Source organism: Stegostoma tigrinum, chromosome 2 (genome assembly GCF_030684315.1).
Source record: "Stegostoma tigrinum isolate sSteTig4 chromosome 2, sSteTig4.hap1, whole genome shotgun sequence".
Lineage (NCBI taxonomy): Eukaryota > Metazoa > Chordata > Chondrichthyes > Orectolobiformes > Stegostomatidae > Stegostoma > Stegostoma tigrinum.
In genome coordinates, this window is record NC_081355.1 from 162,086,732 (window position 1) to 162,100,359 (window position 13,628).

General features: G+C 45.0%; 1 protein-coding gene across 1 annotated transcript in view; it reads right to left on the reverse strand.

The window, feature by feature from the left end:
* mapk15 (mitogen-activated protein kinase 15) overlaps positions 1–13,628 on the reverse strand; it is an 85,590-nt gene that overhangs the window by 44,198 nt on the left and 27,764 nt on the right. The window contains exons 5-6 of the mRNA XM_059640999.1: positions 12,977–13,107; positions 5,611–5,774 (exon numbers count right to left, since the gene is read on the reverse strand). Coding sequence (XP_059496982.1) covers positions 5,611–5,774; positions 12,977–13,107 — 295 coding nt within the window. The remainder of the gene's footprint in view (positions 1–5,610; positions 5,775–12,976; positions 13,108–13,628) is intronic.

Below are 13,628 nucleotides of genomic sequence, written 5' to 3' on the forward strand. Positions count from 1 at the left end.
CCTTCTCTCCAGAGAGAAAACTCCAAGCTCAGTCAACCTCTCCTTGTAAGACAAGCCCTCCAGTCCAGGCAGCATCCTGGTAAACCTCCTTTGCACCCTCTCCAAAGCCTCCACATCTTTCCTAAAATAGGGCGACAGGAACTGGACATAATATTCCAAGTGTGGTCTCACCAGGGTTTTGTAGAGCTGCAGCATAACCTCACGGCTCTTCAACTCGATCCCCCTGTTAATGAAAGCCAAAACACCATATGCTTTCTTAACAACTTTATCCACTTGGGTGGCAACTTTGAGGGAGCTATGCACTTGAACACCAAGATCCCGTTGTTCCTCCACACTGCCGAGAATCCTGCCTTTAATCCTATATTCAGCATTTAAATTCAACCTTCCAAAATGCGTCACTTTGCATTTATCCAGGTTGAAGTCCATTTGCCATTTCTCAACCCAGCTCTGCATTCTGCCAATGTCTCACTGAAGCCTGCAATAGCCCTCGATACTATCAGTGGCACCTCCAACCTTTGTGTCATCAGCAAACATACTAACCCACCCCTCAACCTCCTCATCCAAGTCATTTATAAAAACTACAAAGAGCAGAGGCCCAAGCACAGGACATCACTCAGCACTGACCTCCAGGCAGAATACTTACCATCTACAACCACTCTTTGCCTCCTGTCAGCCAACCAATTCTGAATCCAGACAGCCAAATCACCCTGTATCCCATACCTCCTGACTTTATGAATGAGCCTGCCGTGGGGAACCTTATCAAATGCCTTGTTGAAGTCCATGTACACCACATCCACTGCTCGACCCTCGTCAACCTGTCTCGTGACCTCCTCAAAGAACTCAATAAGATTTGTGAGGCATGACCTGCCCCTCACAAAGCCATGATGACTTCCATTAATCACGCTATGCTTTTCCAAATAGTCATAAATCCTATCCCTCAGAATTCTTTCCAAAACATTGCTGAGCACAAATGTAAGACTGACTGGTCTGTAATTTCCAGGGATTTCCCTATTCCCTTTCTTGAAAAGTGGAACAACATTTGCCTCCCTCCAATCTTCCGGTACGACTCCCGTGGAGAGTGAGGAAGCAAAGATCTTCACCAGCGGCTTAGCAACCTCCTTTCTCGCTTCCTGGAGCAGCCTAGGATAAATCTGGTCTGGCCCTGGGGACTTATCAATCTTAATGTTTGCCAAAATTTCCAGCACATCAACTTCCTCAATCTCGATCCGTTCAAGCCTGTTTTCCTGATCCTCAAAGTTCTCATTCACAACAAGGTCCCTTTCCTTAGTGAAAATCAAAGCAAAAAACTCATTTCGGGCTTCCCCTATCTGCTCAGACTCCACACACAAGTTCCCCACGCTATCCCTGATCGGCCCTGCCTTCTCCTATCATTCTCTTATTCCTCACATATGAGTAAAATGCCTTCGGGTTCTCCCTAATACTTCCTGCCAAGCCTTTCTCGTGCCCCCTCCTGGCCCTCTTCAGTCCACTTTTGAGCTCATTCCAAGCAAGCCTGTAATCCTCTAAAGCTGTGCTAGACCCTTGCTTCCTCCACCTTACGTAAGCTGCCTTTTACTTTTTGACAAGAAGCACCTCTCATAAGTCACATAGTAATGTCCCAAGCTGGTGGCTAACCACTAACTTTTCAAGGCCAATCAGAGATGGACAATAAATGCCGGCTTTTGTTGGTGACAGCCACATCCCATGAACCAACCAGAAAAAATGTCTTTTAGCCTCATGTGTCGATTCTGCCACTCAAACAGATAACAGTACTTCTACGTCTCTATCTAGCCACATGAACATATAGCTAAAACATAGCAATCACAGTTGAAATTTTCAATCAAAACCCAACATCAGCAGCAGCTTCCTGCAGGAAGGAATTCAACCCCCATAAGTAAGGAAATGCTTCCTGACATCACCTTGAATGGCCTACTCCAAAGTAAGGTTTTGCTGCCTTGTTCTTGACTCCCCAACTGAACACTCCTTAAATTAACATGATTTTACAAATGGCCCTGACTGCCAAACTGCTTCTCTGGATGCACATTCTTCTGTGGGGTGATCTGTGGCTGCAGCTACCTCAGATATCTGTGCATGATGCTAGGAGACTGCTATCACACCCAGCTTCTGTGGGGTATCCAACTACAGTTTGCAGATTATTCCAAGTTGGATGGGAATGTGAACTGTGATGAGGATGCAGAGTTCCTTCAGCATGATTATAGAATCCCCACAGTGTGGAAACAGGCTCTTTGACCTAATAAGTCCACATTGACCCACAGAGCATCCCACCCAGACCCATCCCCTATAGCCCACATAATCTATGCATGCCTGAACACTATGGACAATTTAACATGGCCAATCCACCCTAGCCTGCGCATCTGAAGTATGAGGAGAGGAAAGGAAGCCCAAACAGTCACGAAGAGAATGTGCAAACTCCACACAGACAGTTGCCTGAGAGTAGAATGAAACCCAGGTTCCTGGTGGTGTGAGGCAGCAGTGCTAATCACTGAACCACCGTGCCACCCAACTTAATTTTTTTTAACTCTCTCCTCCTCCACCCGCCCTTCCCTCTCTCCTTTCTTTTTGGCTAGAGGAGGGAGAGAGGGAGGGAAACATTACAGTGATGATCTCGACAGGTTGGGTGTTTGGGCAAATCAATGGCAGATGCATTATAATTTGGATAAATGTGAGGTTATTCACTTTGGAAGCATGAACAAGGCAGCAGATTCCTACCTGAATGGCTGTAAATTGGGAGAGGGGAGTGTGCAGTGGGACCTGGGTGTCCTTGTGCACCAGTTGCTGAAGGTAAGCATGCAGGTGCAGCAGGTGGTAGAGAAGGCAAATGGTATGTTGGCCTTCATTGCGAGAGGTTTCGAGTACAGGAGCAGGGATGTGTTGTTGCAGTTATCCAGGGCCTTGGTGAGACCACACCTGGAATAGCGTGTGCAGTTTTGGTCTCCTTTTCCGAGGAAGGGTGTTCTTGCTCTCGAGGGAGTCCAGTGAAGGTTTATCAGGTTGATTCCAGGGATGGTGGGTCTGAAGTATGAGGAGAGGTTGACTAGGTTAGGATTGTTATCGCTAGAGTTCAGACGAATGAGGGGGGAATCTCATCGAGACTTATAAAGTTCTAACAGGTCTGGACAGGGTAGATGCAAGGAGGATGTTCCCGATGGTGGGTGTGTCCGAAACCAGGGGTCACAGTATGACGATTTAGCGTAGACCATTTAGATACAGATGAGGAGACATTTCTTCACCCAAAGAGTGGTGAGCCTGTGGAATTCATTACCACAGGAAGTAGTTGATATGAAAACATTGAATGTATTCAAGAGGCGACTAGGTATAGCATTTGGGGGCGAATGGGATCAAAGGTTATGGGGAGAAAGTAGGATTAGGCTATTGAATTGGATGATCAGCCATGATTGTGAAGAATGGCAGAGCAGACTCAAAAGGGCCGAATGGCTCCTCCTGCTCCTATCTTCTATGTTTCTATGGTAGACTATTGATGCAGAAACAGTTCTGAGGAGCCAAGTTTAATTCCTACCATGCCAGGTGGTGGAATCTGAATTCAATAAAAGATGCTTGGAATTAAGAATCTACGGATGACCATGAAAACAGTGTTCATTGCTGGAAAAATCCATCTACCTCACTAATGTCTTTCAGGGAAGGAAATCTGTCATGCTTACCTGGTCTGGTCGACGTGACTCCAGATCCACAGCCACGTGGATGTCTCTCAACCACTATCTGAAATGGCCTAGCAAACTATTCAGTTCCAGGGCATTTAGGGATGAGCAATAAATGCTGGCCAGGCAGCCATGAGTGAATAAAACAAGGTAAAAAGTTTTAACCTATTTTCATTGCTGCCTGAACACTTACCCACTTTACTGTGCAAAGTCTACCATCCCTTGTCTCTCCAATTCACCTCATTTCACATCCTTAACTCATGGGCCAACAGACAAGCCCATGTGCAGACAGTCTACAGACAAGCGCATCAACACACATGCCTATGGGGACATAGAGCTCACACCAGGATTAAACTGATCCCCTCTTGGGCTGCACTGTCAGAGATGCTGCCTTTTGGATGAGACTTTACACCAATGGCCTGAACTGATCTTTTCAGTCAATAAAAAGATCCATGACATGATCGTAAAACTGGACAAACTACTCCTGCCCAAAATCTGACTGTCCACCCTCACTTTGTCTCCAAGCCACTCATCACATTGCTGCTTTTTGGACCTGACCTCCAGATATCTGACAGTACAGAATACAATAGAGAGAGAAACAGCTGAATAAAAATCAAAAGAACTGTGGAGGGTGTAAATCAGAAATTTCTGGAAAAGCTCAGCAGATCTGGCAGCAAATGTTGAGTGAAATCAGTTCAGATTTCAGGTTGAGTGATGCGTAGAACAGCTAAAGCTCGAAAGCAATGGCCTTTCATTGGAAAATCACTCTGAAATATTGACTATTTCTGTCTCTGAAGATGCTGCCTGATTTGCTGAATATTTCCAGAACTTTTTGCCTTAATTTCGGAATCCCAGCATTTATTTATATCATTGACTTGGATGAAGGGGCAGAGGTATAGTTACGTAATTTGCCAATGACAAATATAGGTAGGAAAGTAAATTAGTGAAAAGGACAGAAAAAGCCTACAGTAAAAAATGACAGATTAAGCGAGTGGGCAAAGATCAGGCAAATGGGAAAGTGCCCATTTTGGTAGGAAATATAAAAATAAGCATATTATTTAAATGGCTGCACAACTCTGAGTTGCAGACGGATCTGAGGGTTGTTGTGTGCGAATTGAAAGTTTTTATATAGGTACAGCAGGTAATCAGGAAAGCTAATAGAATGTTATCATTTATTGCTAGGGAAATTAAACGAAAAAGTACAGAGGTTACGCTTCACCAAGACATTAATGAGATCATATCTGGAGCACTGTGTACTGTATTGCTTTCCTTATTTGAAGAAGAATGTACATGTGTGGCAGGCAGTTCAGAGAAGGCTTCCCAGGCTAATCCCTAGAATCCGGGAATCTCTTATTAGGAAAGGTTGAACAGGCTGGGTGTATATCTGCTGGAGTTTAGAAGAGTAGGAGGCAACTCTATAAGATGACCCTGAGAGATCTTGACCGGGTGGATGTGGAGAGGATGTTTCCTCTTGTAAGAGAATCTAAAACTAAAGGTCACTGTTTAAATTCAGGGTTTGACCGTTTAAAACAGATGAAGTTACAAAGTTTCTCTCAGAAGGTTGTGAGTCTTTGGTATTCTCTGTAAAAAAAAAAGTGGTGGAAGCAGCGACCTGGAATATTATTAAGGCCGTGGTGGAGAGATTCTTGATAAACCAGAGGGTGAAAGGTTATTGGAGTAGGCGACACTGTGGATTTGAGGAAAAAATCAGGTCAGACCTGATTTTATTGAAAGACAGAGCAGGGTCAAAGGGCTGAATGACTTACTCCTGAGTAGTGTCTGCAGTATTTTTGCTTTTATTTGTTATTACGATCTTGTTAAGAACATAACCTAGGGCAGGAGAAGACCACAGGGCTCCTACACCCCTCCAGTCCACTTCACTCTCTTGTCTCTAGTGCAACAGTTAAACACAAATATTTCTGCATCTTCTTACCTGGGAGATGCGAGAAGGATTTCTGGTGCTCGGTACCAACGAGTAGCCACATACTCCGTTAATGCTGCATTCCCCTGCTCCTCCTGGATCTGATTAATGCAACGAGCCAGACCAAAGTCACAGAGTTTGACAAAACAGTCCGCATCCAGAAGGATGTTGGAAGGCTGAGGAGAGAGCACAGAGCTAGAGTCAGAGTTTGAGAACGTGTCAGTGAGACTTTAGCATTAACCTATCCTTGTCTCTGAATATGTACCATACCAGCATCAATGATCTGCTGCCGAATGCAAAAATATACACAGCTAACCTCAATAACCAGTCACTGTACATGAGAACACACACTGTCTGATCTAATTACACAAACTTATGAATTAGGAGTCGAGGTGGACTATTCAGCCCCTTGAGCCTGTTCCAACGTTCACTGGGTTGATGTGTTTGAGTTCCCAATTCCACTTCCCCATCCACCCAGACAACAAAAAAAAATCAATTCAGCTTTGCCTTAAAAATATTGAGAGACACTGCCTTTTGAGACAGAGTTCCAAGGCCTCTCAACCCTCAAAAAGAACTCCCTGAATCTGTCATGAAAGACTGTCCCTAATTTTAAAACAGAGTCCCCTTGTTCAGGACACAGCCACAACAAGAAACATCCCTTCCCCACCCAACTTATCAAGACGATCCAGGATCTGATACACTTCAATCAGGTCATCCCTCGCTCTTCTCAACTTCAGTAGAAAAATGCCCAGTCTGTCTGCAAGAAAAAGAAGCAAATTCGGCTATTTGGCCCATCAAGTCTGCTCCAATATTTGATCATGGCTGACTGCTTCCCGTAAGACAACCCATCTCTTCCAAGTACTAATCTAGGGCACTTCCTCTGAACAATCATCTCCAAGGCATTTACCTCTTTCCTTAAATAAGGAAACTAAACGTGCACACAGTATTTAAGACATGGTCTCACCAATGCCCTGTAAAACTGGAGCATAACATCTTTACTTTTGTGTTCAATTCCTCTTGTGATAAAGGGCAGCATCTCGTTAACCAAGTCAATAATTTGCTGCAGCTGTACATGAACCTTTAGTGGCTCGGACACTAGACCAAAATCCCTCAGAACCATACAAAATAGAACTTAAAACATAGAATTGCATGGCACAGGAACAGGCCCTTTGGCCCATGATGTTGTGGGAACATGACACCAAATTAAACTAATCCCTTCTTCTTGCCCTTGGTTATTATCCCTCTATTCTTTGTACATTTGTGTGCTTATCTAAAAGTCCCTTAAGCATCCCTACCGTATCTGCCTTCACCACCAGCCCTGGCAGTGCATTCCCGACTCCGAGCACTGTCTGTGTAAAAAACTTGCCCCTCACATCTCCTTTGAATTTTCCCACTCTAACCTTAAATGCATGCCGCCTTGTATTAGACATTTCAACTCTGGGAAGGAGATTCTGACTGTCAACCCCATCTAAATGTCTCATAATTTTGTCAATTTTCCTCTCAATTTCCACTGCTCCAGAGAAAACAGCCTGAGTTTTTCTAGCCTCTCCTTACAGTTCATACCCTCTAATCCAGGCAGCATCCTGGTAAACCTCTTCTGCATCCTCTCCAAAGCCTCCACATCCCTCCTGTAATGTGGCGACCACAATTGAACATAATACTCTAAGTGTGGTCGAACCAAAGTCTTATAAAGCTGCAACATGATATTCTGACTCTTGTACTCAATTCCCTGACCAATAAAGGCAAGCATGCCATACACTTTCTTTACCAACCTATCTACTTGTGTGGACTGTTTCAGGGAGCGATGGATTTGAACCCCAAGATCCCTCTGTACATCAATGCTGTTCAGACTCCTGCCATTAACTGTATACTTCTCCTTAACATTTGATCCTCAAAGTCCAGCACCTCACACTGACCTGGATTAAACTGCATCTGCCATTTCTCCGCCCATATCTGCAACTGATCTATATCCCATTGCATCCTTTGACAACCTCCTACACTTTCCACAACTCCACCGTATTGCACCACTGTATTGTCTGCAAACTTACTGACCCGCCCATCTACATTTTCCTCCAAAGCATTTATATCTATCACAAACAGCAGAGACCCTGCGGAACGCAACTAATCATGGACCTCCAGCTTGAAAAACACCCATCCTCCACGACCCTTAACCTTCTATGGGTAAGCCAATTCTGAATCCATGCGGCCAAATCACCGTGGATCCCACACATCTTAATCTTCTGGATTAGCCTACCACAAGGGGCTTTGTCGAAAGCCTTACTAAAATCCATGTAAACAATATCCACTGCTCTACCCTCATTGATCACTTCTGTCACCTCCTTGAAAAATTCAATCCAGTAAGACATGACCTACACTGCACAAATCCATGCTGACTGTCCCAAATCAGGCCTTGCTTTTCCTAACGTGCATAAATCCTATCCATAAGAATTCTCTCCAATAGCTTCCTAACCACCGATATGAAACTCACCGGTCTGTAGTTTCCTGGATTATCCCTAATTCCCTTCTTGAACACAGAAACATCAGTTACTTGCCAGAGATAGTAGGAACTTTCCGGTCAGGAGGGTCCCGACCCAAAGCGTCAATCTTTTCTGCTCCTCTGATGCTGCTTGGCCTGCTTTGTTCATCCAGCCTCACACCGTGTTATCTCAGTTACTTGCCAGTCTGCTGGGACCTCTCCAGTAACTGGCAAGGATGCAAAGATCTTAGTTCAGCCCCAGCAATCCCCTCTCTTGCCTCTCAATAACCTTGGGCAGACACCATTGGGCCCTGGGGACTTATCCACCTTAATGGTCTTCAAAAGATCCAACACCATTTCTTTCTGGATCTGAAAATGCCCAAAGCATATTAGCATGCTCCATACAATACTCACTATCCTCCATATTCCTTTTCCTGAGCAAATACTGATGCAAAATACTCATTTAGGATCTTACCCACATCCTCTGCCTCCAATCACAAGTTCCCTTTATTGTTGAGGTTGGTTGACTCGCTGAGCTGGTGTTATTGTTCTGCAGGCGTTTCATTACGGTGCTTGGTAACTTCCTCAGTGCAGCCTCTGATGAAGTGTCGGTGTGTTTTCCTGCCTGGTTTTTCAACTCTGGGATCCGTTGCAATGGATTGCCTCACTTCCGAGTTTCCTCCGTAGTGGAATGTATATGGGGTCGTGTTCAATGTATTTACTAATAGCCTGCCTTGTGGAGTGCCATGCTTCCCAGAATTCCCGTGCCTGTCTCTCCCTAACCTGTCCCAGGATCTTGGTGTTGTCCCAGTCCAAGTGGTGGTTCTCCCTGTCCATGTGGGTTGAGGTCAGTGAGTATTTGTCGTGCCTTTTTGTAGCCACTTGGTGTCCATGTCCTGCTGTTGTTAGTTTCCTTCCTGTTTGTCCGATGTAGTGTTTCTCGCAATGTCTGCAGGGTATCTTGTAGATGGAACTGGTCCTGTCCATGGCGGGGAGTGGGTCTTTAGTTCAGGTGAGCACTTGTCATAGGATTACAGAACATAGAACAATACAGCGCAGAACAGGCCCTTCGGCCCTCGATGTTGCACCGACCTGTGAACTCATCTAAGCCCCTCCCCCTACACTATCCCATCAACATCCATATGCTTATCCAAGGACTGTTTAAATGCCCCTAATATGGCTGAGTTAACTACATTGACAGGCAGGGCGTTCCACGCCCTTACCACTCTCTGAGTAAAGAATCTGTCTCTGACATCTGTCATATATCTATCACCCCTCAGTTTGCAGCTCTGTCCCCTTGTACAAGCTGACATCATCATCCTAGGAAAAAGACTCTCACTGTCCACCCTATCCAAACCTCTGTTCATCTTGTATGTCTCTATTAAATCCCCTCTTAGCCTTCTTCTCGCCAATGAGAACAGACCCAAGTCCCTCAGCCTTTCTTCATAAGGCCTTCACTCCAGACCAGGCAACATCCTGGTAAATCTCCACTGCATCTTTTCCAATGCTTCCACATCCTTGCTGTAATGGGGCGACCAGAACTGCACCCAATATTCCAAGTGAGGCCGCACTAGCGTTTTGTACAGTTGCAGCATGACATCACGGCGCCGGAACTCAATCCCTTTACCAATAAAACCTAAAACACTGTATGCCTTCTTAACAGCACTATCAACCTGGGTGGCACCTTTCAGGGATCTATGTACATGGACACCAAGATCCCTCTGCACATCTACACTACCAAGAATCTTTCCACTGACCCAGTATTCTGCTTTCTTATTATTCCTCCCAAAGTGAATCACCTCACATTTATCTGCACTGCACTCCATTTGCCACCTTTCAGCCCAATTCTGCAGTTTATCCAAGTCTCCCTGTGACCTGCAACATTCTTCCACACTATCCACCACTCCACCGACTTTAGTCACATCTGCAAACTTACTCACCTATCCACCTATGCCTGCGTCCAAGTCATTTATAAAAATGACAAACAGCAGTGGTCCCAAAACAGATCCTTGAGGCACACCAATAGTAACCGGACTCCAGGCAGAATATTTTCCATCAACCACCACTCATTGCCTTCTTACAGAAAGCCAGTTTCTAATCCAAATTGCTAAATCTCCCTCAATCCCGTGCCTCTGTACTTTCTCCAATAGCCTACCATGGTTGAGATAAGAACGTGTGAAGCTGGATGAACACAGCATCTTAGGAGCACAAAAGCTGACATTTTGGGTCTAGGCCCATCCTTTTCTGATGAAGGGTCTAGGCCCGAAACGTCAGCTTTTGTGCTCCTAAGATGCTGCTTGGTCTGCTGTGTTCATCCGGCCCCACACTTTGCTATCTCGGATTCTCCAGCATCTGCAGTTCCCAATATCTCCGCCTACCATGGTTGATGTGAGTTTGTGAGCCACTCTGATGCCCAGCGGTCGCAGGAGTCTTGTGGTGAGTTCAGACGTGTTCCTGATGTGCGGTAGTACGATGAGTGTGTCGGGGCGTGTAGAATCTTTGCAATGCTGTGCCTGTAGGCATCTCCTGACCCAGTTCTTTGGATATCCATTATCCTTGAACACTTGGAAGGGGTATTCTTCCTCCTCTTGGCGTAGTTCCGTGTTGCTGCAATGTGTTGTTGCCCTTTTAAATAGTGCTCGTACACAGCTTCGTTTGTGTGCACTGGGATGGTTACTGTCGAAGTTCAATACCTTGTCTGTATGTGGGGCTTTTTGGTGTACTTTCATTTGCAGTTCCCCATTTGTCTTGTGCTCTACCATGACGTCCAGGAATAGGAGCTGTTTGTTGTTCTCTTCCTCTCTGGTGAATTTTATTCTGGGTGAGGGTGTTGTTTATGAGTTTGTGTGTCTCTTCTAATTTGGTCCATTTAATGATGACAAAGGAGTTGTCTACGTAGCATATCCACAGTTTAGGTTGGATTTGTGGAAGGGCAGCCCTTTCCAGTCTTTGCATCACTGCTTCTGCTATGAGTCCGGAGACAGGCGATCCCATGGATGTCCCATCATACCCTCACAGGACCTTCCTGCAAGGTCCTTACTTATCCTTATTCATGTCCATCTTAAAATTTAAGAAGTTGTGATCACTGTGTCCAAAATGCTCCACTGAAAGGTCAGTCATCTGGCCAACGTCATAGAACATAGAACATAGAAGAGTACAGCTCAGTACAAGCCCTTCAGCCCACGATTTTGTGCTGCATTTTTACCTTAAACTTAAGATCTATCTGACCTCCACCCCTACCTTATACTATCATCCATGAGCCTGTCTAATAGCCACTTAAATGCCCCTAATGAGGCCAATTCCACTACACTCTCCGGCAATGCATTCCATGCCCTGACCACTCTCTGAGTAAAGAACGTACCTCTGACGTCTCCCTAATATCTACCTCCTTTCACTTTAAAACTATGTACCCATGTAATAGCTACCTCCACCCTAGGAAAAAGTCTCTGGCTGTCTACTCTATCTATACCTCTGATCATTTTGTACACCTCTATCAAGTCACCTCTCATATCCTTCGTCATTCTAAAGAGAAAAGCCCTAGCTCTCTCAACGTTTCCTCGTAAGAACTTCTCTCCAAGCCAGGCAACATCCTGGTAAATCTCCTCTGCAGCTTTTCCAACGCCTCCACATCTTTCCTGTAATGAGATGACCAGAACCGGACACAATACTCCAGATGTGGCTGAACAAGGCTTTTTATAGCTGGAGCATAACTTCACGGCTCTTGAACTCAATCCCTCTATTAATGAAAGCTAACACACCATATGTCTTCTTAACAACTCTATCTACCTGGGTGGCAGCTCTCAGGGCACTGTGAGTATGAAACCCAAGGTCCCTCTGCTCCTCCACACTGCCAAGAATCTTTTGATCTTTCTCGACCCACCTTTGTATCATCCACGAACTTACTAATCCACCCTTCCACTCCTACATCCAAATCATTTACAAAAATCACAAATAGAAGCGGGCCCAGAACAGATCCTTGTGGTACACCACTCATAACTGAGCACCATGTTGAATATTTTGTCCACTACCGCCCTTTGTCTTCTAAGGGTCAGCCAATTCTGAATCCAATCTGCCACATTTCCCCCTTTCACATGCCTCCTTACTTTCTGCATGGGCCTACCATGAGGAACCTTATCAAACACCTTACTTAAATCCATGTATACCACATCCACTGCTCCACCTTCATCCACGTTTGGTCACCGCTTCAAAGAATTCAATAAGGTTTGTGAGGCATGATCTACCCCTCACAAATCCACGCTATCATGAATCAAACTGTGCCTTTCCAAGTGATCATAAATCCTGTCTCTCAGAGCCCTTTCCAATAATTTTCCCACCACTGATGTAAGACTAACTGGCCTGCAAGTTCTGGGGCTATCCCTGTTCCCTTTTTTAAACAAGGGAATGACGTTTGCCTCTTTCCAATCTTCCGGCACAATCCCCATGGACAGTGAGGACGCTCATTCACCAATACAAAGTCCAGCTCCTCTCACTGGACTACCACATACTGTCTCAAGAAAAATATTTCAGTTGAGGTCAAATTAATGCCTTACACAGATTTAGTGTAACCTTACTCTTGTCGTCATTACCCTAATTATTGAAGCCCAGGTTACGGTACATTTTATTAACTACACTCTCTACCTCAATGCACATCTATACTCCAGTGTCTCTGCTCCTGCACCACCTTTAGAGAGGTTTCCTTTATTTTACGTTGTTTGTCATTGTTCTTCCTACCAAACTACACCTCCCACCTTACACTTCTCAATGAATTTCATCAGCCTTGACACAGCTATAGTAAAACACAGATAAAGTGGACACTCAGATGGTCATTTCTAAATACCACACATACTGAGAAGGAATCGGAGCCAGGACTGTCTGGTATCTTTGTCAGTTCCACAATCCCACCTTTTGATCCCGATGGATAACATTTCCAGAATGGATAAACTTGGTGGCTTTCAATAGCTGGTATAGGATGTAGCGAATGTGAATATCCTTCAACAGATTTCCCTTCTTTATTACAGCGTGCAAATCAGTCTCTGCAATATACAGAAACACAGAGAGAGAGTTATTACCCGGTCATACAGCAATCCTACCCCACTGTCCTCTAGGGTCATCACCCTTCCCCAACAGTCATCAGCCCGACACCCAGGATCACCACCCCATCACAACCCTGAGGTCATCAGCCTCTCACACACTGTTTTGAATGCAGTCCACCCACGTTGCCCTTCTTGAATATCTGTGCCATTCCCAACCCCAGCTACATACTAACCCAGGCCGACATCCTATCTCTTTTAAGTGTCTGATCATGTATCAAAGAAGCCGAAGGAGGCCACTCAGACCATCAAGGTTGCTCCACCATTCAATGACAAGCTGACTGTTCTGATCAGCCTCAAATTCACTTTTCTGCTGTTTGCTCATAACCCTTGATTCCCTGAATGATTAAATGTTTGCCTATCTCAGCCTTCAATAAACGTAATGACCCAACTTCAACAGTCCTCTATGATAAAGAATTTAAAAGATCCACTATCCACTAGGAGAAGAGATTCCTCCTCATCTC